Raw genomic sequence first — 22,411 nt, 5'->3', positions numbered from 1 at the left:
CCCAATGGCCAAGCAAAACTCATTCTTAAGCCAAACAAGACGAATCCTGCCATCATTTTCCATTTGCTTTCCCTGGTGCACCCCTTTATTAATTAGGTAGCATATCCTAACAACTTCTTATTTTATTTCAAAATAAAAATATCCATTGTTTCTTTAAAAGCTTCTTCTTTTTTGGTGAATTTTGAAAACTTATTTGAATTGCAGTTTGGGTTGGATTGACTTGTATAATAAATCTTCATAATCCATATCTCCATAACCCTCTCTAAACCACGGTGCAAATTAGCTGGCGTTACGACAAACTCTCTCTACTGTACTGGAGATATCAGTTCCGTCTCTTGCTATTCTTTCTTTGCCTCACCGTCTCGCTCTTCCCAGGGATGTCTATATGATATTTGGCCCAATGAACATTGTCTATCTATTTGTCTTTGTGTTCCACAAAATCCTAGCCAGCTAGCTAGAGGAGGATCGTGCTCCACATGAAGAGAGGTCCCGACTCCATGTAGGAAATCCATTGATGATTAGCACCCAACTAAAACGCATGTAGGATTCGTAAGCCTAAATTTTAGTACTTTATCTCGCAAAGAAATCCACTTCGATCGTCTTGTGACAATATATCGGTATTGTACATCATTAGGCAATAGCTAGGCATATGATCTTTCATATATATCTATACTATACATAAATGTATGAGGTGGTTCTCCAATTTTTATTATTCGAAAAAATACTCATGTATCATCGTGACTTTTCGTTGTACATTTTCAGGTTCGTTACTTTTGGTTGTATACTTTCATAATACTTATATTCAATATTCAAAAAATACCCTTGAACTCTTGTGACTAATTTTTGACATTTTTCCCCACACATCCATCTCGACCGAGTTAGCCATTATCGCAGGTACGCTTGTCCTGTTTTTCACATCAATTTATAAATTCAAAATTTCGTTATATCATATGTTTGTTGCCGGATAATTTCACATAGTCTTTGTCTCCTGCAGCCTTTCGCGCTTTCAATGGCAAAAATAAAATGAGGTATTTCTCCAATTTTTCTTCCCATTTTGTCCATACTTAAATAATGATATTACAAATTTGCCCCTTTACATAATTAATAAAATCAAATTAATTCTTGAAATTATCGTACCTTTCGGTATATGTCCTTCATTCAAACAATACAAGCGACACAATTTTTGAAACGACATTTCAAGAGGCTCTTGTATCCCCTAGAGCTAAAGGAAATTCATACATCACATAAGTTTTTATTTTATTATAAAATTATATTTTCTTTAGTATAACAAAAAAACTATAAAAATTCAACGGGAAAAATAAAGAGAAAGCTATAATTTAATAAGAAGATAAATTTAATAGTCAAATTTGTATAGATAAATTTAATCATCAAATACTATTTCATATTTGGTTAAATATGATTTTTTTGGTAAAATGATATAATTGCTAAACGAATGTGATTATTCAAAGAGCTGCATTTCCAAATAGACATATGAAGAATAATTTGAACTTCCTTCTACCTCTAAAACTTTTCTCTTAGATTAGTTCATTAAGAAATCTAAAAAGAGTCTCGACATTGTTGCTTGAAAATCTCAATGGTCGTGTTTTTATATTTCAAAAGGTATGTCATTTCTTATAAGATATCCATTCTCTTAGAATTTGTTGATACTTTATAGATTTTTAATAGAGAATATTTACATATGGTTCTCAAGTGACCCTTTATATCTTGCTCTTTATAGATTTTACTATTTTTGTTTTGGAAAAAAGACATTTTTGGTCCTATAAGTTTAGCATTTAGTTAATTTTGATCCTCTAAGTTTTAAAGGTACCGAATTAGTCATATAAGTTTGATTTGTAAGACAATTTTGGTTCATTTCGTGACTTATAGGACCGAAACTGTCTTTTTTTTTCAAAACTTATAGGACCACATTTTAATTAAAAGCCAACTTATATGACCAAAAATGTGTTTTTCAAAACTTATAGGACCGAAATTGTCTTACGGAGCAAAAGTATAGGACTGATTCAGTAGTTTTAAATCTTATAATATTAAAATTGACTGAATGTCAAATTTATAGGACAAAAAATATCTTTTTCCCTTTTTTAAGGATATCGTAAATTTTCCTCTCTATTCCGAGATATTATTTGATTGTCTCTTGTCGTTTTCTTTCTTATTTGTTTTCATACTCTTGGTCAAATTTTCATAAGCAGTAGGAAATTGAGCGGTAGGAGCCTTTGGTCGACAATCACCACTGCCCAAAACCTCGTCAGGAGCTGTGATTACCTCCGATGAACCACCATCAGCCGATTTGCCTTTCTCTTTTGCTCTTCGATCCTGTAAGTTTGCTCTTTATGTGTGTATATGTAATTATCCTAATTTTTTAGAATTTACAGGTTTTAGGTTTAACTTTTGAAACATAAAAATATTCAAATTATTAGAAAGGCCTTATTTAAATGTTAACAACTATTATGTCTTGTATATACAAAGATAAATGATTTGGTCTGAAAGAGAAAAGGTTTCAAATGTCTTTATTTCTTTGGTACTTATCCCAAATGAAAATTGAGAAGAAATTGAAATTATATGTGATTTACACACAAAAGAATATTAGCAATAACTACTCATTACTTTCAAGGTAATTTTTTTTTACGAAGAATTAGAATTATAAGCAACAAGATTTGTGCTTGCACTATGCGCTGCTTAGTTATCAAGACTCGCACTTGCTTGAACTAACGTAATTGTTTTCATTGCTATATCAAATTTTTTGCAGAAATATAATTATATTCAATACTTTTATATCATATATCAAATAATATAGATTATCAAAATTTTTTATGATTTTAAAGAAAGGACATGCTAAAGGAAATAGTAGAGATGGGAGAGAGAGGAGAGAGAAAGAGAGAGGGAGAAAAAAAGATAGGAAAAATGGAATAGTTGTTAGTTAACTTCCAACAGTTCAGGACTTTTTATATAATTATAATATCTAATTAAGGATATTTTTGGGAGAATGAAAGTCACACCAACTACTTTGGTTCCTTCATTATATTAGTATAGATTAGACTTTTTTTTAAGTTTGCTTTTATCTCATTTTCCTTTAAAAGTATTCACTCATTTTTCTCTTTATTATCATGATTTCTGCTAAGGCTTTTTTATATTATTTTAACCTTTATTATATGTGCAATACAATAAGAATATTAAATTACTAATATATTTAAAATGATTGTTTACTACAATTTCTTTTCGGTTAAATATTAGAATTGAAATTTTTTTCCTTCTTTTTGTTTTGATTAACTACTTCAAAAGTCTAACAAACATATAATAGTATGGCAATGTGCAATATTAAAAGATTATACATTCACTTCTTATATTAACTATAACTTTATAAAGTAAAACGATTTAATTTTGGCAAAAAATTCAAATAATTACTTATAATTTTTTATATTATCAATTATGTTTTATTAAAATAAAAAATTATAAATATACATTAATGATATTAAGTAATTCATATTTGATTTGGTATCTTTAAATCAAACAATAATATTATTAAGGGTTAATTGCGCTATATAGGCTAACGTTTGAAGGAATTCTTAATTCTAGCCCAAACATAATTGTTTACCTGAGATATCCCAATGTTGACATGTTGGTTTCAAATCTATCACGACGCTAACTGTCCGTCCAAAATTGACGGAATTGCACACGTGGCACGTTAATTTCACATCTATCCCGATACTTGTTACAAAATTAACGTGCCACATGTGCAATTCCGTCAATTTTGGACGAAAAATTAGCGTCGGGATAGATTTGAAACCAACACGTCAACGTTGGGATATCTCAGGTAAAAAATCAAGTTTGGGTTAGAACTAAGAATTCCTTCAAACGTTAGGCTATATGGCGCAATTATCCATATTATTAATGATGTTATATAATTAATTACATATTATTCGAATGAAATTTAATTTTTATATATTCTAGCATATTATATGTATTATATCTTACCACTTAATCAAGAAACCTTTCACGTGCAACAGACGTGTAGGTTCATCAGTATATATATGTATATGGTCCAATAAGATTAGGGCTGTTAAAAAAAAAAAGGAAGACCCAAAAATCCGAGCTGACCTACCCGCACCGATCCGAATCTTTGGATTTTTTAGAACCGGGTTCGGTTCTAGGGTCGGTTTACTTTTTGTAGCTCGGATTCGAATACGGTTTCGAGTTTCAGAGTTGAAAAACCCGTTTGTCCCGAGCCAACCTGAATTCATGTTGTTTGCATGATTTTGTGTTTGACAAAGCTTTGGCCCCTATGGACTCGTTTAGTTTTATCTAGTGATAGTGATGCTATTATGATCTATGAAGTTTTAATTATCTCAGTGAAGTTATTAATATTAAAGTTTTGTGTGATTAATCAAGAATTTATCTTATTTGTGTTTTTTATTGAGTTCTTCTTTTAAATCTTTGTTGTATTCAGGTTACCTGATAACCAACCTGGTCGGTTTTCTTCTTGATTTCGGATTCGGTTTTCGGGGATGGTTTTTAAAATAAAAATAGAAAAATCAGACCACTTCAGATCCCCGAAAATTTTTCCCATACTCGCACCGAACCGCCCCATGCACAGCCCTAAATAAGACCTAGGTTTACATCTCACTAACAAATTTCAACACGTCCATCATATTAAAGTTGTTGCTGGCCCCAGAGAATCAGCACGGATCGCTAGCTCGTGTTAGGAGGCTTAGCTACCCCGCGAATAGCACTCAAGTGTTTATGCAGCTGATAACATAAAAGGCACTTCAACTAACATCTTGATAGATGGAATCGGAATTCGTGCTATTAATTAAACAAAAGAACCTAACTGGTCCTCTTATCAAAGTGTCTCATGAAACACGTTCAGTGATGTATCGGTTACTGTATATATAACTGCTTATTAGATCACCTTATCTTTAGTTAATCCTAATTCTCGCGTTTATTTGGTCATACTGTCATATATTACTTGCAACAAACTCCATTAATTGAACAAATTTTATTCAAGTGCACAAACCTCGTGCCTTATATATAGCTGATAATAATCATCGGCTTGTTCGCAAAAGGATAAGCTTCTTCACCACTGCAACTCAGATAACAGGTTATGCACGCACAGCCATGCTCTCCGAAATCACCGGAAACGGATAAAGATGATGGGTTGGTTGGTTGGTTGGTCCCTTACTACAATCAATCAGTCGAGCAATAACAATTAATTGATCCTTAATAGAAGCTTTGAGGTGTTGATATGGTTTGGGACCACAAAGTAAAAAATCACCACCACCAAAGACGGAGAGAGCACTTAGCAACAAAACAATTATTATTTGCAAGTTGTTATGCACTGCTCAGAGCCTTATGGGTTATGGCTATGATCTAATTCTGGGCTCACCCTACAGCTCGGTTGTCCTCCTAGCTACTGGCGACTGGGGAATGCCCTAATTATCAATAGTAGCCCTATTCCAAGCCCTAGCTATATATATATATATATATATTCCTGCCACTGCCTTTTATATCTCTACCATAATAATAGTGCATTATTGTTTGGTACATAGTATTGGTTGGCCATTCTCCTTTGCTTTGGAACAGGAAGAAGTTTCACTTCCTTTCTCTTTCCCATTTGCACTCTTGTTTTGCCCCATTACTTCTCTCCTATGGACCTTTCTGAAGCTTTTGGAGGAACAAAACAGTATCCGAGAGCCACGGACGACGACCTTTGTTTGAGGCTGCTGCATTTGAGGTTCTCTCTGCTCTCTCTCTCTCTCTCTCTCTATATATATATATATATATATATTGTATGCATCACTTTTGTGAAGTTCATAAAGTAAGAATGTTGCATATTCATCCATAATTTTCCGATAGAGACACCCATTTCGGACACAGTTTGAGGAATCATTTAGAACCCAAATAAGGGACATGAACGTTCCTTTTTGTAGGTTTTGGATTTAAGTGTGGTAGGTTGATTACGTACTAACTCAAAGTAAAAGAAGTTGTCTCTCGGTTTCAAGTCGTGATTGTAATGGGCATATTCGGCTTGAAACTAAATTAGTCGGGGCCATGGACTCCCATATATCAAGGTGGTGCACACCGAAAAAGAAATGTATAAGATGGTTTTATCCATAGAAAAAAAAAAAGAACAAAGGACGGCTTTCCCTTTCTGCACATCACAACTAACGTATGAGTAAGCTGGTATTTTTTTTAAAAAAATTTTGCGATGAGTGTGTAGCTGCCTCCCTAACGCAACAAATTAGTAAAGAGAATCTGAAATAAACGCCAATCTGTTCTCTAGAAGACATAGACTAGTTCGTGTAACGTACATCGGAAACCTCTACGTGTACAGATCATTTAAATCAAACACATTTACTTGCACTGTGCAGACTATCAGATCAACATTTTTACTGGGTCCGATGATCACCTTAAGCTGATCCAGTAGCCTATGAGAATGAGAAAAGTGACAATGAAAATCTTCATTTATATATTTATCGGTGTCTTTGTTCAGATTAGGTCTTTTTTCCGTTAATACATGGCAAGGGAAGATCAAACTTTCATCTCTTGAGATATAATTTTGATGCAGAATAGTGAAATAATTCATCAATGACAAGATTTACAAATACTTTGGCCAAGAAAATTCGATCGACTAAAGCCCGCACTTTTACACCATGCCATAATTCGTCATGCATAAGCAAGTACTTGTACATTATAATCTTCATGAAATGGACCAATAAAAAAGTCTTTTTTGTGGTGAACTTCTTTGAAGACAACTACATGTGTAAACTGATAAATCTTATAATGTTCATGCAATAATTAATATCGGGTCTCAATCTAAAATACATTGACCCTTTGTCGCAAATAGAGACTATAAATCATAAGAAGTACTAATTTTTTGCAACTAAAAGAGAAATGAGGAAATAACCTAAATTGACCTAGACTTCATCTAATTACATTTCACATCATAGATCATACCTTACAATAATTAATGACTTGTTTGGTTTCAAAGTAGGATTTTAAAATCCTACTTTAACTTAATTCTACCAATAACAAAAAAAAAATAACTTATACAAAATCAAAGGGTAAGCTCCATTCATACCACTCTTTTTCCACAATAAAACAAAATAACTCATACAAAGTCAAATGGTGGGTCCCATTTATACCACTCTTTTTTAAAATCAAAATCTGATTTTAAAATCCTACTTTGAAACCAAGCGCAGCATAAATGTTGTAAGAATCATGTAAGGACATCTCCCTAGGCAAAAAATCACTTCAACTAATAAAAATAATTTTATTTAAAATTTTTAATGATCTTTATGCTATTCTTTTTAGAGATTTCGGAATATGACAAACAGTCTTATCTGAAAGGTTAACCTTATTAGTTTCAACGTGATTTAGTTATCAATACTCCCCTTCATATGGGGGTTACATTAGCTTTGAAGGCCCAAAATACGAAACTAATTAAATTGGTGACAAACACTTGCGCAGTGTATTGAATTTGTGCTTTGATATCTAAGAGATTTTGAAATATCATAACCATCTAATCTAAAGGTTAATTTCATTAGATATGACTTAAATTAATTATCAATTTTTTCATATGCTTGAACACCCCGGGGAGGGGGGGAGCGGTCGGTTTGGAATTCTCGAGATAGCTTAGAATTAACTTTAGTTGAACTATGACATATATACATAGTCGGTTATCAAGCTAGCATAAGATACCTTATAAATGGCATTTATATATGTGTTTGGAATATATACTTTGGAAGAGTTGAGAAGGACTAATTAAATTATATTAATGAGCATAAGAGTTATACCCGATGCATGATTTTCGTGATTCTGTTTCTATTTATTCACGTATGATTGACTTGACAACGTATATGTATATTTGTTTAATGTAGTTTATTTGTTGATGCTTTATATATATATATATATATATAATATATCTGCACGAAATTCTTAAGTTCAGTAGCTAAATATTCAATCGTTGCGCTCCATACGAAATGTTTTTGTACTTGGATAATAACGTTTTGTAGGAGAATAATATTTTGTATAAAACAATACTGCATGTACAAATTAGTCGATTGATGTTTGTAAGATATATTTTCGTATTTGAAAAATAACAATTCGTACAACGAGAATAACATTTCGTACGGGGACCCGACTGAATATTCTACCGCTGGACCTAAGAATTCCCCATATATCAGCCGAAACTTTCTAATTATGAGCTCAAGGTTGAAGCTAGCTAAGACAGATGGATCAATTCTTCAATATAATGGCTGGAGAATATAGTTCACGACAACCCGAAAATATTAATATAAATTCATTAACTCATTAGTTGCATGTACTATATATGTTATTTTATCTGGAGCATATATTCATGGAGAAAGCTAAGCGAGTTGGCTACGTTTCTTGTCAATTAGTTGACACTCGTTAAAGTAAGTATATTTTAATTGTTTGCCTAAAAAAAAGAACTTAATTTCAGCAAATTAATAATTTCGTGTAAACTAATATATATCTTCACATGATTAAAAATATACAAAACCTTCTTAATAAAGTCAATTTTTTTTAAGAAAATTTAATGAAGTTAATTTTGCCAGAACTTGTGAACTCTGCATTGAATTAGTACATATTTTTATAACAGTGAATTTTGTTCTCTTGCCTAGATATTAGGAAATTAGCTATATATCACAAATTGTAGACATAAAAAGTCAAAGAGTACAAGAGTGTCCGAGAAGCAAATGGGCAAGGACAAATTAAAAGCATGTTATTACATCTTCGGAGAAGAAAACTGAGAATACTCAAGAAACACGTTTAAAATTACAGTCTTACTACCCCCTGACAGAAATTCTCTACCCCTTTTTTCTACGCGGCCAGTTTGTAGGTGACGAGGGATTTGAAATTTAGAACTCTCATCTAATTAAATATAATGCCCATGCATTGCATTTGTGCTAACAGATAATGAATAAGTCATATATACATTTTTATCGACATATACATACATATATGTAAATGTGTTATTTGTGTGGCATTTCTCTCTCTCTCTCTCTCTCTCTTTTCCTTTTCTATCCGTCTAATCAAATATTGTTTGAGGGGGAACAAACGAAACCTCAATTTTCAAATATTGTTTCATTATGGAACACAGCCCTGGCAGGCAAGGATACGACGCTGATATTGCGGGCAAAAGGGGCTCTCTTCCAAATTTCAAAAGCAACCACATGAAACGAGATCAAAATTCAAACGCATAGTAAAACTACCATAAATTCAGTTAAAAAAATAATTAAGAATCCATCTATCTATACTATACATTTTTTTGCACTTATAGCTAGTCAGGCAGATGAGATTAATGACATTAATTATGCTTAACAAAATCTTATTCAATCAAAGAACTACAATGCTGATCAATTTTACTTTGTCAGCATCTATTTATAATATTTTGTATGATGGGAAAGAAGATGTTTAATGTTACGAACAAGGTTACATACTTTCATATTCTTAGAAAGAATTATTCTCTACGAAGCAATTATGTACAAAAAAATCTTAAATTAATTTCTCATAGTTTTTACCGTATTTTCATAAAGTGCACGTTTTTCTCCCTTTTCCTATCAAAAGATGCATTTTTAAAAATTTCAAGGTTTATAAAATTATCGATACAGCATAATCTCCATACTTTTAAAAAGTTTTCCATTTCCAATATCGGATTGTCAAAACAGACTGTTGTATTTTCGAAAGGAATTACATCTAATATCAAGAAATATTTATAAGTAATCAAGTAAAAATCAAATACATATATACCTAATTAACATGGTGATCAATTGCTAAAAGAACTAATTAAGTATACAATATTATATGTAGAAATTACAATTCAGAAACAGCAAAAATAATAAAATTTTCACTCTAAAAAGAAACAATAACATTTGCGCGGTGCATGGATTACAAGTTAATAATTATTTCTAGGATCTCGGGTGAGGGAAAAATTGCGTACCGGCCATACTGTATGGGGGAGGGTACATCGACGAATAGGGGTCAAATAATGGTGCTGCCTCAGCACCGCCACTCTCAGCAGCACCTCCCAGGGTGAGGGGCTGAGTGACTCCACCACTGCCCCCACCGGAGGAGCTCTCACCTGGCGCTACGTCACCAGGAGTGTTCTCGGGTCCTTGGTCATAGAGGATTCCTTTGAAAACGTGGCCGCTGATGTTTACAGCCGTCTGATATGCATATTGCTCTTGATCTTCCCCCTCGTCGGAGGAGCTCACCCGGACACAGCGAAACATGGCTGGTGAGTTCAACTCTGCCGGAAAATCTCCCACTTCCAGCCCTGGATTTTACATGACAAGCAAAGTACGAGGTTTACATTAGACTGGAAAAATAAAAAAAATGAAAAAGGAGAAAAAGCTGAAGCCGTTCCGAATGCATATATTTAAATATATATATATATATATATACACAAGTATATGATCCAGAATATTAAAAATGCCAAAAAATTATTGTAATACTCTATCTCTTAAAAAAAACAACAAAAGAGCCAACCAACTATCATTTAACCAGATAGGTTATACATGAACATGATTTAACTGAAACTATTCAAGACAGTGGAAGAAATTGAAGCGACCTTAATTTTTATGTAGATTTCTCCTATATACTGTTTGCATGTGAGTTGAACATCTATTTACACATACACATACATGATATACATATATATACACACACAAATATATCCTGTGCATCCTATATCCTTGAGTATTCAATAACAACCAAGCAAAAAGTTGATGTTATATAGAAACATTATGCAAAAAATGGTATCACTGCTTAGACTGTGATTCTACGTACTCTTTTGAACTGTAAATCACGTGTATCTCGAACAAAACTAAGAATTTTGAATTCGTCATTGTAAATCTCCTATAAATACTTTTTATGAGCCTGAAATATTCTAGTCTAAAATTATATATAGAATGTTCAAACACCAATAACATGTAAATATGATATACAGGCAGTTATGTAAGAGTTATTGTATGAACCGGATATACGAGGTAAACCAACAAGCACATGAATTTGTCCAAGGAATAATTCTTAGAAAAAGAGGAAACAGCAGCTGTCTTCTTCTGTCAGGAATTACAGTGTTGGAAAAGAGTTGCCTTTGTGTATGTATATATACGGCCATCGCCGAGTTAATGGTGTAGATTTCAAACAAACGCACACGATATTCAACTAAATGCTAGCTAGTCAAATATATAAGGGAAAAAAAAAAGCATCACCAAGAACAAAGATCTAGCATGTTTTCTTTGGAGGTTTTTATTTATTTATTTATTTATTTTTGTGACAACTCAGGAATTGAATTCGACAAGAAGAGAGAGATTTAATAGAGCGACACTCGTCGTGCACTGGAAAACAAAATGTATGGGTTCAGTTTTCACTTTCTTTCCTCTTCCTCTATTTCAATATTCTAGGCTCACAAACCTCCTAATAACTGCAGAAAAAAAAAAAAAAAACCTGACCGATCCCTCTTTCCATGGATGGGACCATGGGGAATAATATCTGATTGAGCTCTAGCTTCCCGTGGTAGGATTTGAGATCCAGGAGACGGGAGCAAAAGCGGAGGTTGAGCTGAATTCTTATAGTTACTTTAATTGTGCAAAAATTCCAATGAATGTACACCAATTCTTGATTATATTCTCCTATAATTTTCAGTCTATTCGCCGAGACTAATCTTATTGAGGTGTCATCTTGGTCATGGCCACTTAAAATTTCAAGCACGGAGATAAGAATTTATGATGAAAATACATGGCGAACCAATCAATTAAGGTTATCTCTCTTGACATGGATCATTTCAACTTTCAACCCTAGCTATATCTATAAGCACAAAAGATATATATAGCATACCTGACTGATCGTGCTGAGCAGAGGCAAGAGAGGTGCCGGTGCCGTCGCGGTGTCGTCTGGGGAGAGCATGAGAAGGGGACAGGTGCAGTTGGTGCTGCTGTTGTAGCTGGTGCTGCCGCTCCCTGCGCTTCGAGGCTGGCACCCACGTGCTCCTGACGTGGGTAGGGCAATCGAAGCCACGGCTCTTGCAGCACGTCCGGCACCTCTGGTGGGCGCAGTCCTTCTTCGCCTGGTTCCCGCAGTCCTGGCAGCATATCCCTCCTCCTGCCCCTCCAGCAGACCCTCTCGACATCCCCCCGGACATCATCATCATCATCCGCGTGCTGTCATCAGCGTCCATCGAGCCCGCCCTCCTCCTCGACGACGAGGAGTAGTTGTACAGATCTAGCTGCTGCTGCTGCTGCTGCTGCTCGACGTAATCCCCGTGATGACTATAATCGGGCCTGTCGTACCAGAACGAGATCTCCCGAGGAGGAACCTGATGATGAGGAGGATGATGCTGTTCATCTTCTTCGTCTCCTCCAGGGGGGTTGTTGTAGCTGGCCGAGGAGTAATCACTGCTTCGTCCCCTTCTTCCTCCTATTGAGAAGAAGCCCGACATTGCGTCCTCCTCGCCCTACCCATATATCTATATGTCTGTGTGCGTGTTTATATATATATATATATATATGCGCGCGTGTGTGTGTGCGAAAGTTCAAATTCAAATTGGAGTAGTGTATGTGTTGTACACCTTGGGGTCGACCAATCTAATTCTAATGAGATCCCGATCGACACACGGTCTTGTGGCACGTATCGCCTATCGGTTTCTCGTAAGTTACCGATTAATTGGTATCGGAGAGGATGAATCCCTAATGGGTTCGATCGCTTGAGAAGTTGGGGAATTCAAAGTTGTGGTTTGGAATTTGGAAGGGATCGAGGGAATTGAATTTGAGACCGAAATGAAAAACCCACACGTGCGGAGTGGGATGGTAAGAGGGCTTTTGGACATGAGCAAAATTAAAAGGGCTTTAGTAGTAAGTAAACTAACTGGAATTGCGCCTATTCGCCCGCCCACCGGCCATTGTGGCAGCTTTTGAATTGAATTCTCAACTTCTGACCAATGGAGTGGAGGGAGAAGCAGACGAAGAAGAAGAAGAAGAAGAAGAAGAAGAAAAAGGGCAGAAGCATTTAAAGAGAGGGGGGCCGGCCGCCGCCGCCGCCACCGCAGACGCAGAGAGTTAGGCCTGTCAGTCAGTAGCTAGCTTAGCTAGCGCGGCTCGCCTGCCTGCCTGCCTGCCTGCCTGCCGTGATCTCTCTCTCTCTCTCTCTCTCTCTCTCTCTATATTGAATTGAGGGTGTGTGAATGAACTGATGAGTGAAGGGGAGAGAGGGAGGGAGGGAGGGAGGGGATGGGCTTTTTAGAGCAGAGAGGGGGGGAGGTGTGACTGTGACTGTGAAGCACTGAGACTGAGTTGACTCGTGCGCGCGTCGTTCAGCAGCAGCAGCTGCAACAGCAATAATCCACCATTAACACCCCAACACCTCTCTCTCTCTCTCTCTCTCTCTCTCTCTCTCTTTTGTTATGTGTCGTATGATGAAACGGAATTTCCTTTTCTCATCGAGCGGTCACGGCACCCGCCACGTGTCACCACTCCACCCTTTTTGCTGCTTTATTTTTCTAAATAAATAAAGCTACGGCGAGAATGCAATGCACAAGCACATACCTACCGGGACGAATCCATTATTTCCATTTTTTTTCTCGTTACAAAATATACTCATAAATCTAATATATTAAAATAAAAATTTTAAATATCTAATAAATGACATGAATAATTTTATTAATATCGAATTTAAAATCTCTTAATCATTAAGTGAAAAGTGCGTAACTGTATTATGCTTTCTCTTAATCTTATTTTAACGGGGCAAAAGAATGAACTTTACTTTTACAGCTTTTTTTTTTGGGGATTATAAGCACAAATTTATTTAAAAAAATTATATTTATTAGGAGGTGGCAATTCCTAGATGACTTCGCCTCTACATACTTACATGTAGTAAATAAAAAGTCGCGGATTCAATTCTCTCTGGTGGAGTTTTTTTTAAAATAGGAAAACGAGGTTCAAGCTCGACATAGATAAAAAGATATTAGAAAATACAAAGGTAAATTAGGAAATACAAAGACGGCAAGGCAGCCCAATGATATCACCGAAAAGCTACGCTTCCACCAAAGAGGCATCTAAAGAGCACTTCTCGACAATCAATCCGCATAAATGTTCCTTTTCCGGAAGGTGTGGTTCATTGGGCTACATATGCTCATTTATTCAACTTTTAATTTCCTTATACTCAAATCATGACCTCTTTTGTGAGTGAAAAACATAAAGCGATCGCAGTTGAAATTTTAGATCAGGATTGGAATTTCTAAGATGGGAAATAGGAGGGAAAAAGGAAAAGTTCATTATTTTGATATAATTTTTCGTTTTCTTACGTTGATTCACAGCCCTGACGGGGGGGCATGAATTTTTCATTTTAAGAATTGCCTGTAACTGCTTGTGCCCTTTTTTTTTTTGTTCCTTTTGATTTCCACCCACCTCTTTTTTTTTTTATTTGCACCATCTTGCCCTGGAAAGTTTGATGAGGCTCAATCAATCTAAGTTTGAGTCGATTATTCAGTAATGGATTAATTGTTTGGATTGCGGGTTACTGAGGGAAGAGTTATGGAAAGTTATTATATAATTATAACCTTTTATAGCACAATTCAAACAAGATGTGTAAGGGACAAATCTTTTCCAATTATAAATAGAAAATTTTTTTCATTTACAATACTTGAATCTGAGACCTAATTTAAGAGAAAATGTGAGGAATCTCCTTAGCTAACCCACATCAGTTGCTTTTCCCTTTGGACTCTACATATACATATTGAGACGTATGTAAAAGGTAATTTGATTTAACTGAGAATTTTCAGCAATCAATCTGAAGTTAGTCGCCACGCAACGGACGTAAGTGTGTATAGATCAATGGGAATGAATCATTTGATAAAAAGCAAAAAAAAAAAATTTAGTTGGTTTTTGGTTGGGGGGGGGGGGGGGGGGGGGGGGGGGGGGGGGGGGGGGGGGGGGGGTTTGGGTGTGGGGGGTAGAAGATAATAGAGAAGCTTAAATGAGGAAAGATTTGAATATCGTTTTAGTCTAATATCGTTATATCGCCAGCCAGAGTATACATAGTATGTTCTCTCTGCTTAGTTTCTAGGCAAGGTAAGAACAAGTTTTACATGTCTAGGATATACACAAGACAACCGCAATTTCTTCCTCCACACAACTATATATATTATATCAAAATTGGTTCTTGAAATATTAATTAATTGGTTCAAGTGATTAGACGTTTGTTCCGCTTAAGTAAGGTCTCGAGTTCTAATTCGAGTTCAAGTTCTCGTGAATGTAGAAAATTCACGTTGGGAGAGCTTTATCCCTTAGTGGGTCAATCCAACTCGACTGGATTAGTCGGGATACAATTTAACTTTTGAATACCAAGGATCATACCGAAAAACGAAAAAGCATCGAAATTCCTATATTTCCTTTTTTATAATAAAATTCATATATGTTCACTAGTATATACCATATGATCTGTGGATGTGTAGTAACTTTTTAAAACAAGTTAAACAGAAAAGAGGTCTGACATTATTATGATTGAAGAGGCCTTCGGTAGAGCCGATTGATATCAATAGCCCCAACTTTTATTGCTAACAATAATTAATTACGTATCAAAAGAAAAGATGCCCTAAAATAATCAGTTGCACCTCCTAGGGCTAAAGACTTATTAATGACCATTGACAGGCCATAAGAAAGAGGAGACTACAATAATGGCACTCTCGAGGGCTTTTCTGGCGCGTTTGGTTTCAGAGTTAAAATAATTTTGATTTTGATTGTGAAAAATGACAAATGATTGTGTAGTGTGTTAAATTAAAGTTAAAGTTAAAATTTTTGACTTGGAAAATGTGTATTTTTATTGTGTAGTGTGTTGAGTTAAAGTTAAAGTTAAAATTTTTGTGATTTTAACTGCGAAACCAAACGGAACATTCATTTTCGAGTTTTGACCACATGATATGCGGGAACAAACCCAGAATAATTTGGCCTAGGGTCAGTGTCCTTTGCGGAGAATAGAAAGGTCGAATATTCAAATTATGATGATATAATATATGTGGCACTAAATTAAGTCAGTTGAAAATCTAATCTTTTTAGCAATTTGCCGCGTAGCTTATTAAGGTAGAGAATCGAGATTTTGGTAGCTAAAAAGAGCATGATTTCATCGAATTTCTAAATATATGATGGCCCTATGAAGTAAATGATTAATAATCACATATTGTGGCAATAAAAGGGAAAATGGCGCCACCCGACCGTACACACGTCTAATGTAAAAAGATTAGATTAAAAAAATTACAGCAAATATTAAGGGCTTGTCTGTTAGCAGCAATACAATCAGTGACAGGGGGACCATTTTAATTGGTACGTAGGAAATTTTTCGAAAGATTCGGGGACTGCGACCTTTCCCTATGGCAAGGCTAATCGTCTCGGGGAATTGTTAATTAATGTTTGTTGTCTAGAGAAGAAGATTCCAAAGATTTTAATTAACTTTCCACCGAAAGTAAAAGAAAGATTTTAATTCACTGACAACTTGATGTTGATAAAACATTTATATATATCAAATGTCCCCCCAAAAAAAAAACAGTGAATTCAACGGTGAAATTAATGCCTTCGGATACAAATAATAAGAAGGTATAAAAATTTTCAAGTGCGCGCCCAAAGTATTCTTGCGAATTGTTATTCCAAGCTATATTTGAAATACTATTAGCCTTTTTTTTTAAGGAAAATATGATTTTTTTTAATTAGAGTATTAAAATTTTAGGAGAAGAATATGTCACTGTCAGAAGGGATTGTAATTATTTTATGAAAATTAATAGTTTTCCCTCTAGAATACTGTTACATTTTAATTTGGAATAAAAAATATATTTTATTTTTTCCTTTTTCTGAATTTTAATTAATATTAGAAACTTATTTGTGTATTGCACGACTGGACCCGCATCGACCGTGCTTGAACTATAATGATTTTTTCTAACATGCTCTCATGTGAATTTATTTGGAAGACGAAGAAAAAAAATAAGGGTACAAACAATAAAAGGTAAGAATTGGATATGCATCGAATTCCACAAAAAAAAAATGTAAAAGAATAAGGAGAAGTTGACGGAGAGAGAAAAAAAAAGAGATAAGATAATAATATTAAATGAATAATATTTTTTCAATTACTTTAATTTATTTTAAATTATATCATATTTAAACTTCGATATTTCAACCACATTCTATAGTGGCAAAAGAAAAAAAAATTCTATTAATAAGGTGATAGTTATAAAATTGAGTTTTTGTTCCAATCATAGTATAAAATAAAATAAGATATAAGATAAGATTAAAAAATAAATAAAAGATCAACTAAAGAGATACGTACATACAAGCAATATATGCTCAAACTTGGTATGTTAGTTGTATTTTTTCACCTGGAGTGCAAAGCTTTTTTGAGCAGAATAATTATTTGAAAGGGAGAATTAGCAAAGCTTAAAATAGAAAATCGAAAGTTTTCATTTAAACTAAAAAAAAAAGAAAAAGAGAGATCAGAAAACCCTAGCGATAATATCATGCGACCATGGCAGGAGCTCATGCTCTGTCATACAGATAGCCAAGGTGCCGAGGCGACGGTGACAAGGCCCCCAGAAGGCTTCCCAGGTTACGCCAAATCCGCAACTCTTTAATATGCATCACGATCTTTGCCGGAGCAGATCGGAGGCTCGATATGATATGATTCTGGAAGGAAACATAGAACTTCTCTATTAATTATATATCTTCAGCTTGCTCCTCTATTCGGTGATGGTCATCTCATATATTTCTCAGACAACCAATCTTCGGTATTATTGTTAGTTGGCCGGGCAATTCCGGATGGATTTCTGTTCATTAGATTAGCTGTATACGTTAATCTGAGAATCCAAACTGAGTTGGGGAGGACAAATTTCAGAGGACAATATCTCTTTCGATAATAAGAGAGACCAGCTGTTATGTCGGGAAGGGGGAAGTCTCTCCAAACCTATCCATATCAAACCCTACGCGTTGCTCTCTGCAATATGTTAGAAGTCGAGGAGTAGGGGCCGGCCTGATTTTCAATTTTTATCATCTTCCAAAGGTTGCCTTGAAATTATATGTAGTTTTGTGTGGTGGAAATGAAGTGGTGATCAGATCATACTTGATGGATATTGTAATTTGAAGAACGAGATCTTGTCCAACAATTTGGTTGCTCAACTTGACCTTTTAAAGTCTAAGTTGTAATTGATGTAATTCACTGAGACGATCGTTCTAATAAAGTCATATATCGGTGTGGTTAGGCCTACGGCTGACAGTGCCTAATTTCTATAAATCACATATGCTTGTGAATATAGTGGAGAGGTGCAATTGGGTCAGCTGTGAGATGATAACATATAATGACCGTCTGACCTCTCCTAACCTCTTAAAGTAAAAGACTCATAAAAAATTTCACTTGTGAGAATTGAATTTAAAATTTCTTGATTTCTACGTGACGACGCATGTTTTTGTACTATCCACCCTTTTCCTCTTCCTATAAAAACATGTTTACAGGGGCGTGAGGGTGATATATTCACTGAAGAAAAATCCTAAGTAAATATCTAATTAACTCGATTGCACATGACCGTAACATCTCGAGCTAGCAATATATATATATATAGTTGAGCATTCAATCTATTCAAACCAGCCAAGTTAAAAGTGAACTAGCTAGTTAGTTAATGATCTTATTAGGTCAAACTAAAGATTATTAATTTTAAGTATAGGATGTGTCATTGGATCATCATCAGAATCAAAAGTAGGAGTGTTGGCATGTTGCAGAAAACTTGAGAAAACAAAACAGAAATTATGGGAGGATGACGAGAGTGGGTGGGGGATCGATGGGCTCCAATAATTGAAGGACACTGTCAATCGTCGTCGTCTCCTTTTCCCTCTCCCTCTTTATTTGGGTCTCTGTCTCTGTGAAAATCTGGCTTTCCTCGAGCCCAGTGAGTGTTCCCCCTTCCCAGCAGGGTTGACTATTCTTAAAAGAATTCCTTCCCCTCCCTTTGCAGCTTTTTGGCCTTTTTTGCACGCATGGTATAGTAGCCAGTACATCATCAGATAATTCTGTTCTTTTTTTTTTATATATAAAAAGGCCATCGATCCCAAAAAAGTATTTTACTATTAAATTGACGAATTCGCTTGATTGCGAAAAAGACCATGAAATCACCTGATTTATATATATTTTGGAGGGTCAACATTTAGAAGGATGGATAAACTATGTAATTTCATATGCAATTTATCACCATCTCTTTAACCATCTCTTTATATAATTCAGCAAAAAAAAAATCTCTTTCTATAATTGAGTTTCTTATATTTTGAAATAAACTTCCGGCAGAAATAAACTTGAAATATACAATATGTCAGCCTTTTTTCTTTAATCAATTATGAAAGAGTTTCACGAGTCTAATATATAGAACCTCTAATTATCAAATGAGAACATGTGTCATTACATTATACCATTTTCTCTCAATGTTTTTCTTTTTTTGGGCTGCAACTATATATGTAGAATCAGAGTCAATCCTCCTTTTCTATATTCGGTAGTATTAAGGGACCATCGTCTTAAAGTATTTCGGCTAAATTTGGTAAAATAGGAGCACGACCAGTACAAAGTAACCTATTCTTATGGTGTCACATAGATAGATGAGAATAACTTTCAAACCGATTAATTAATGAGGACGATTAATTACTACGTGGCTGATCTCTATCACTTATTCTTACTGGGTAGCTATACTTATATATTATTGATGTCTCAAAGACAGCCTGCGAGTTACCTAAGAATGTGGAGCATCCATACTATATGTGAACATATACGAACGCCACCATAGTTGTGCGCTGCCCCACACAGAGTTTAGTGAGCGATCCCGAGCCAAAGTGACTAAAGATCGATGCAGGTATCATGCCTGAGTGATCACCGTATAATCTGGACTCCTTGTAGGGAAGCAAAGCTTAAAAGGAACACTATGGTACGCCAAGAATTTGGTGAGATCTAAACTACGTACGTCACTTCAAGACATGTCCTTTTCTATCTTCCTTTTTGCACTGACATTTTACACATGTCTCTTACTTGCCACACTAGGCGAGTGGGGCAAATAAACTTGAAGGTTGTCCCTCTTATAACAATGCCACTTAGGCCTTATTAATGAATTTCACGTTATTCAGGGGAAAAAAAGAGTGGAGAAAATAAAAGCTACATGTGCTCGAGTAGAAAAGGCAAATGGGTAGAGAGGAATTATTCTCAATCTGTAATTAAGGGATTTTAGATTCTATTTGTATGGATATGATTATTTCGTCTTTACATTTTAATTTTTTCTATATATTTCTAGGTTCATGAATCTCAAAAAGTAGAGGTATGTAAATAAGAAGTAGTTGCATGCACAAATACGTTTTTTTTAATACAATATGTGATCTACAAAACTCTTACATATTGTCCTCATAAATGTCTTGCAAGCCCATGAAAAACGAGCAAAACTGAGTGAAATTTTTTACGAACTCGAGTGGTTGGCCATACATTTTAATTAAAAGGGCGTTTCTTATCAGATCCAGCTAGGTAGAAGATTAAACGATCTTTTACACCCAAACAATCATTGTTATTGATCATTCTAAGTTCCAAGTACGGTGTGATGGCATCCACATATTTGTGTATGAACAAAAGCTCGCGATTGACCGCGCTTGTGCAGAAAAAGAAAACACTAATTTGCATCCCATATTTCCAGCAAAAATGTCGCATTCATTAGGTCGACGTTGTCTGCGCATGCCAATACTGAATCTCAATCTACGGTATAGACAAAGCACGAGATCAATACAACAAATATGGTTCATGGGTAGACACGCTGAGAATATGTAGAAGAAGCCAACTTGGATCTTCCCGCGTGAGGAGTTCAGTCTTGCTTGAGCATGGAGCATACTTTTTTTTAAAAAAAAATTTTCTTTCCGTGAGCTCACGATTATTCCCAACTTATTACCAGAGATTGATCCTATTCCGACATCATCTTAACCTTGATCACAAGATGCTATCAAAAAGTTTTGAACTCTTATATTACATATAAAATCCACTCACTGAGAGCTCAATTTATTATTGAGTTACGTTCACGCGTGCTTCCTGCAATCACATTTCAATTCGGGACAGTTGAGAAAGTGAGAGAGAGGGAGAAGAAGTGTCATTTTCGAGCAATAAATGAATGAGAGGAGCAGTCCGAATTGAACTGGTGATAGATAAAGATAATATATACCAAACAAACCCTCTTAATAAACTTTCCCCTCTCTTTTTTTCGGCAGTACTTGTACTTTCCCCCATTTTCGTTCTGTGCCATTCATTTCGTTCCTCTTCTCAGCAACAAAACAAACTCTCTGTTGACCTTAAACGTAACTAAGCTCTTTTCTGCATGGCTCTGATGTGAACCATATCATCATCCATGGGATATTCATCAAAACCCAGCTATGGAACTGAAATAACATATATGGAAATAAAACCTTATAAAAACCAATCATGTGCACTGCTTCATCGGTGTCCACCACGTTGAATATTCCCTTACGTCGGTCGAACGAGTTACCTCTTGATAGTGAAATCCCATATTTTAAGATTGTATGCTCGCAAGGACCCGGTTGAGGATTTGCGTAATTTTCTCTTTCCACATCATATGATAGAAAATCTAATCGTGGCTACTTAAAAGGTTTCTATCACTGACACGTAAAAAAATCAGTTGTAGATACCCTAGCTAGGTAGACCCTATATGTTGTTGATGCCCAAATTTTAGAAGCCACCTATATATGCACGAGAAAGTTCATTCCAAGTTAACAAAGTAGACAAATCAGAGAGATGGACAGAACCAATAAAGAACGATTCGTCGGTATCCAAAGGAAAGAGGAAATGAAGGATTTATTTAGTACTAATTAAGGGCCTGAAAATGGAACCGGATTTGTCTAGGATAACACATATAAGTACTAAGCAAATTACTTTTCAAAAAAACAAAAAAGTAATAGGCAAAATTGATTCTTCGGAAAATTTGAAATGATTATGATCCATGTTATGATTTTAAGATATATATGGGTGATCGACCGTGTCCGAACATGGGATGCGGGTTAAAGTCTCTTTGTAGCAAGTGACCAGTGAACAGCTTAAAGTCATAAGGCTGTAAATGGTACTGGTGAAGAGAAATTTCTTCATATTAAAGCTCAAGGGATTCTCTCTCGTAATTTTTGGGATCATCTGTTATAATATGTAAAAGTCAAGTCATCAATTATAATATGTAAAAGTGAAGTCATCAATTATAATATGTAAAAGTCGAGAAATAATGCGGAAATGCGAAAAAGCGTGGAGATATCACCTTTTTGAGAATCTCAACTTATAGTTAATTGACTTTTTAGCTCTTCAAAAAATTTAATATCATCAATGAAATCATGATTAA

The 22,411-nt window shown here is 35.0% G+C and overlaps 1 protein-coding gene and 1 long non-coding RNA gene across 3 annotated transcripts; one reads left to right on the top strand and one right to left on the bottom strand.

Annotated features, from left to right (window-relative positions):
* Nucleotides 1-8,107: 8,107 nt before the first annotated feature.
* On the bottom strand, nt 8,108-13,348 carry LOC116198943 (protein SHI RELATED SEQUENCE 1-like). Its single transcript, XM_031529219.1, has 2 exons — nt 11,875-13,348; nt 8,108-10,312 (listed from the first exon to the last, which is right to left on the bottom strand). Exons 1-2 carry the CDS (start codon nt 12,473-12,475, stop codon nt 9,945-9,947), a joined length of 969 nt encoding a protein of 322 aa, XP_031385079.1. The 5' UTR covers nt 12,476-13,348; the 3' UTR covers nt 8,108-9,944.
* Nucleotides 10,913-12,037, top strand: LOC116198944. 2 transcript variants are annotated; one of them, XR_004155441.1, is made up of 4 exons: nt 10,913-11,389; nt 11,468-11,592; nt 11,683-11,796; nt 11,896-12,037. It is a non-coding gene; the product is annotated as an uncharacterized LOC116198944 (long non-coding RNA). The 2 variants fall into 2 exon arrangements; XR_004155440.1 differs by having other exon boundaries at nt 10,913-11,592.
* Nucleotides 13,349-22,411: the final 9,063 nt, after the last annotated feature.

This window comes from Punica granatum, chromosome 3 (assembly GCF_007655135.1).
Source record: "Punica granatum isolate Tunisia-2019 chromosome 3, ASM765513v2, whole genome shotgun sequence".
In the NCBI taxonomy this organism is placed as follows: domain Eukaryota; kingdom Viridiplantae; phylum Streptophyta; class Magnoliopsida; order Myrtales; family Lythraceae; genus Punica; species Punica granatum.
Note: the sequence above shows the minus strand (reverse complement) of the source record. Positions and strands in the feature narration are given on the sequence as shown.

Bases quoted from the DNA above. Each gene is read 5' to 3' on its own strand.
- LOC116198943 (XM_031529219.1), bottom strand. From the start codon at position 12,475: ATGTCGGGCTTCTTCTCAATAGGAGGAAGAAGGGGACGAAGCAGTGAT. The intron at 10,313-11,874 runs GTATGCTATATA...TGTAAAATCCAG, and splicing joins TGCTCAGCACGATCAGTCAG to GGCTGGAAGTGGGAGATTTT.